The 5348-nt window shown below is 51.2% G+C and overlaps 2 protein-coding genes across 2 annotated transcripts; one reads left to right on the top strand and one right to left on the bottom strand.

Moving 5' to 3' along the window:
• The first annotated feature begins 282 nt into the window (after nt 1-282).
• Nucleotides 283-1157, top strand: H310_12832 (hypothetical protein). The gene is made up of 2 exons (XM_008880037.1): nt 283-657; nt 703-1157. Exons 1-2 carry the CDS (start codon nt 325-327, stop codon nt 1144-1146), a joined length of 777 nt encoding a protein of 258 aa, XP_008878259.1. The 5' UTR covers nt 283-324; the 3' UTR covers nt 1147-1157.
• Nucleotides 1158-2994: 1837 nt separating this feature from the next.
• On the bottom strand, nt 2995-4607 carry H310_12833 (hypothetical protein). The gene has a single exon (XM_008880038.1). It carries the CDS (start codon nt 4567-4569, stop codon nt 3829-3831), a length of 741 nt encoding a protein of 246 aa, XP_008878260.1. The 5' UTR covers nt 4570-4607; the 3' UTR covers nt 2995-3828.
• Between the last annotated feature and the right edge of the window lie 741 nt (nt 4608-5348).

The raw sequence follows: 5348 nt of genomic DNA on the forward strand, positions 1-5348 counted from the left end.
GCATTTGAGGAAGGATGCCTTGCGTCGTGCCAGGGCGCTCATGTCCAATTTCTCGTGCCCTGCTTCACTTCTTGGCTGTAAGTGGCCATTCAGGTTTTTTAACCAATGACACGTAGTATTCTCGTTTGTTGACCAATCGAATTGAAATGTAATAAGTTATATTGAAAAAGTGTGATTTGCAAATGGAGTGATTTTGCAAAGTAGAAATCCTTGTGAGAAAATCACTGTGAGAGTCCCACAGGGAAATTTGTTCCAGAAAATTCATTGTCAGAAATTCTCACAGAGACAACAAATTCCACTGTGAGACACCTTGGTCATTGTTGAATGGAAGAGGACGCTGAGGTTGACGCCCAGTTTGCCTTGAGGCGCAATACAGCGTTCAGGTTCAAGGGATGCACGGACGTCGAGCTCCTCAAGGAGGTAAACCACGTGAGGCCGTTTGAGGCTCCTTATGGAGAGGTTCGAAAGCGGTGGACAGAGGTCTCCGAGCACTTGCAACGCATCTACGGAACGGGAATAACAGTCAACGCAACGCGAAAAAGGTTCGACGACCTCATGACGGCATTTCAAGAGGAAACAATGGCAGCGCTTCGGGCTTCTGGGACTGAAGAGGAGTATGAGGAGCGGGAACAGCTCCTTCAAGACAATCACGACTTGGTATGCTCTGCTTGGTGACCTTTTACTCTAACAGCTTTTTGAAAGGTGGACACGGCGTCGGTCAAGAAGCAAGCCTGCAAGGACGAGAAGGCAAGACAGAATGAGCGACGTGAATCGGATGGCGAAAGAATTCGCGATGCTGCCATGACAACAATTAAGAGGAAGCTTTGTGAAGATGACGACAGTCTCGAGGAGCCCAATAGAAAACAAGGACGTAGCTCACAACGCGTTCCAGACACTGCTGCTGTTGTTGCATCCTTGGTGGAGATGGTCGCCAAGGCTAATGAAGTGAAAGCGAACGAAGTGCGAGTTCAGCGCGATAACAACTTGCTGACGCAGCAAAAATTGGAGTTGGAGGAGAAGCGATATGAGCTCGACAAAGCTGAGCGTGAGGCACGCTTCAGCTTAGAACGCCGAGAACGAGAAGCACAGTTAGAATTCATGCAAGGTACTCTTGAGGTTCTTAAATCATTTTTGAACAAGATGTAAGATGACCATGATATTCAGCTTCTTTTCGAGGACTTACAATTGAGATAAGTTTCAGGACTTGGAGGAGAAATGCCGAAGTAGTCTGAAACTTGGTTCCCTCCTTTAATACATGTGTGAATATTTGTCAAAATGACAGCAACAGCATATTGCATTCCAACAGCCTGCCCCCAAAGTTTTTGAGTGCCATCATGATCAATAAAAGTCCAAAGGTTTCGGACTATTCCAAAGCCCCACTCTACACTTACTCTGACCGCACTCATCCGACTGTTAAAGGCTGCTTGAAATGGGTCGAGCCGGGCTCCTTTGTAACCACACACAATGACATCATTGACGCCATAGGCTGGATCCCCGTAAATAATGTAGCGCTTCCCATTCCACAAAAGTTTGTCGGCCAAATGATGAACGATCTGACTTCTCTCGAGCAAATACGCATCATGGCGAGAACCAGGCTCGGGACCATACAGGTGAACAATTATTCCATCAGGACTTGTAATAGCTTGAAACTTGATAGCGTGCTTTCTCTACAAATCAAAGTTAGCATGAGGGAATTTTCAAGACTCGTGCATACCTTATGGCCGTTGAACGCCGTCTTTTGAACACCATGACCAGGACGACAAATACCTCGGACTGTTCCGTCGATGAAACCAATACAGCAATCAAGGGGGGCTCCTCTTCTGCGGATCGCGGCAGCGCAATTCTCCATCCAGGGGCCGTTCAGACGAGCTTCATCCCAGTAAAGGACATGCTTGAATCGATAGTAAATGTGACACAGAACTGCATTCGAGAGAACTGATAGTGCCTCACGGCTTCGTCCAAAGAGCAAGACCATGGTGCCAAGTCGATGTGGCCAAGCCAGACGGTTTAATAGGATACATAGAGCTTCTGTTGCACTTGCGTGGTATCGCTGAGGCGTGATGACTGGGTCGGGTATGTGGAGCAGATGAACAAGCTGATGAATCTCCCCCTTGGAGAAACGGAAATGGAACTCGCACGTGGCGTCGGTTTGCGTCATAAAGTTACATCTCGACCGTGGTATTTGTATGTCCCTTGTGTGATTCTGGGAGTCGTGAAGCAGAAGCGCCAAGGCAGTCAGAAGAACGCTCTCATCAGTCATGGTACACACTTGCGGCTCACAAAGAATTTTGCCTTTGCAAAATCATTTCCCACAGGAAATTTCACTGTGGAAGTTTCTCGAACTTTCACAGTTTAATTTGCTTTTGCAAAATCTATCTAATATCGGCAGTAATATGGAACAGAGGAACATGTGAATTGAAGCCTTCTTCAATTGTAGATGATAAATTGTGTGTTTGATTGCGTTCTTCGAATAATCTGGGAAATTTCCGACAGGAGGAACCGCACAAAATAGACGTGACATGAAGTGAACAGAGGCGAACATTACGTGGCAACATGATTCACAACCTGGAGCTTCTCGAACGTCTTCACCTTCCATTCTCCTCATAACCCGCGGTCGAGGCGTCGACAACACCACTGCATTCTGTGTAAACGACCTGATCTTTGATGGAATTGTCTTTGGCATTGTCTTGAATGTGAAAGCTAGCTGCGCTTTGAACTCGCTAGGAATTGCGGGGACGACGGTTGAGTGTGGTCATCATCCCTCAGAATCCGATCCTGTTCAAGGGCATGCTGCGATCGTTCTTGCACCCGTTCGACCAGTACCGGACGCCGATTTATGGGACGTCTTGTCCAATATGTGGCTCACTGGTCGAATCACGAGTAAAGTAGACATGCTCCAGAGCATCGTGGAAGAGAACCGCGATATCGACAGCGTCGGCGAGCGCCAGACCTATACATGGCGTGACCTCTGCTTCGCCAGTACCGTATTGTCATGAAGGATAAAGCGACGGACCACGAAACGGACTAGGACTTGCAGCGCGTGATCCCGCCAAGAGTGTACAGGATCCACCGTGCTCATGATCCCCATCGCCTCGACATGGCGCTGGACGACGATCACATCATGGTGTTTGAAGGAACACATGTGCCCCAAACAAGTGAAGTCAATGGGGCACCGGAATCTTCTACGCCCTGCGCAGCGAAGGGAAGGGAAGTACTTTTGACATGATGTACGACAGTGCCAGTGACACGAGCGACTAGACGAACGCATCAATACGACTGTGCATGCCAACTCGGAGAGCGCAACCTCCCGCGGTGACCCCGTGCTGCCTATCACCGACCGCCAGTGCAGACACGAAGGAATTCTCCAACAACGCCACGGACGGCAATTGCCCCTGAAATTCGCAGCCATGGCCGACGAGGATGGGCTCCAACACCCCGTGCATTTCCCACGAGCACTACTACCACAGTCCACTGTCCCAAGTGAAACGAATGAATCGTCGAACGACAGCCGACGCGGCATTGCCATGGACGCAACTCGATCCAAGCAAGCTCTGTCTCGGCGGTCGATGCCGTGAGTGGAGTTGTTCTCACCACGCACCCACACGAATGAACGCGACTCGGGGTGGGATGCACCAGATCACGCTGCACATCATCCGCACCCGACGACTTCAACACAACCCAGGAGACATCCTGCGCCAAAGTACATCCGATAGGAAGCATGACTGGGGCAAGGCATACTCGATCCGAGTGGTGGCTTTTACACACTGTACACTGCAGTGGCCCCAGCGTTGCTCGTGTCATATCTGGGATACCTCTAAATTGGGGTGTTTACACTCGACGCACGGCCACATTACATGTCTCTTGATCCGACAATTCGTCGTCGTCTGGAAAGTCATGCACGATGAAGTAAGGCTTGCTGTCGGACGAGAGCTTGATCGACGGCAGGGCGGTGCACGACTGAGCCAAGTTCATGTTGACCAGCGTTGGGAGGCCGTAGGACGCTGACAGCAAGTGACAAATGTCGTGCATTGAAATGCCTGCGCACGGCTTGGTATGTTCCAAAGTGGGGGGTCGAAATGGCTTGATTCTGTACCGATCTGCGTCATCCATGGGCGTGTGGCGGGAGCACCACCCCCCTGTCCGCGCATGCATGTCACATCCGTCTGCTTTGCACTTTTGGCCACCGCCATGCCGCACACACTTTTGCCGCGCATGTGCCTTGTTCTGGCATCCTTGAACGGAGCACAGCTTGATCGGGTGTCGGTCGCCATGCCTCGTGCAGAACCCTCCGTTTCGTGCGTACCCCTCACACTTTGGAAAGTTGCAGGGCTTCCGTGCGCCATGGCGGACGCACAGACCACGGGCGTACACTTGGTTGTGGCAGTTGTGAATATGGCAGATGCCCTTCTTTCGATGAAAGGCACACTTGCGGGTCCCGGGTCGGACGCGTTCGGCGCACCCGTTGAAGTGGCACATCTCGGTCAGCTCGCTGTTCCTGTCGTTCTCCATCATGTGGCCTCGTCCGTGCGCGATTCCTCCCGATGATAGCACTGGCCCTGGTTCCTCCATTCGTCGTCACGTGGCGGCACTTCTTGGTTCGTCCTGCCCACAAAATTAGCAAGTTGCCGACGTTTAATGCGAGGGCGCATGGAGAGCACCTTCTCAACAGAGGAGAGTCTCAACAAAATCATACGAAGAGAAAGGCAAAAAGGAGAGTACATTGAGAGTTCATGCCGCGCGTCTAATTATAGAATTCGTGCAACGCCCAAAGCAATAAAATTCCATACAATTTTTAAGGTATCTGTGCCGTAATATTTTTCCGTGTATGCAAGCAAAGATCCAGCTCCGACGAGGGCGACCGTTAGTTGGAAGGCCAACGGACGTTGGAATAGTGGCGAGCACACTCGGCGTCCAATGCCCACTCATCGCTAGCACCGAGCGTCGCGCATCGCCGCGGAAGTGCGATACGCGGGCTGGACGACGATGCCCACCGTCGTGAGCCCCCCCCTATCGATCCATTCGCAGCACAATGACTGCCTTGCAGTTTTTGGTACAATGCTGGGCGTTGACGAAACCGAATTGCATTCATGCGGCCACATACAAATTCCAAGACACGACGAACTGTGAACGGCCGCCCGATTTTCTTTTGCTCGGATGGAAAGGACCGCGAGTGGAGCGGTGTTTTATCGTGCTGTTCCTCGCGCCTTGCATCCGCCTTCGTGGCCAGCCCAGTTGGGATCAGTGTTACCTCAGGCGCTACAACACCACCCCATACAAGCACCGTACGCGCCACACGGACGTGGTGATGCATTGTGTGTGGCGGGTTTCCAATTCTTATTCGTGACGGG

Source organism: Aphanomyces invadans (assembly GCF_000520115.1).
Source record: "Aphanomyces invadans strain NJM9701 unplaced genomic scaffold supercont1.44, whole genome shotgun sequence".
Taxonomy (NCBI): Eukaryota; Oomycota; class Saprolegniomycetes; order Saprolegniales; family Verrucalvaceae; genus Aphanomyces; species Aphanomyces invadans.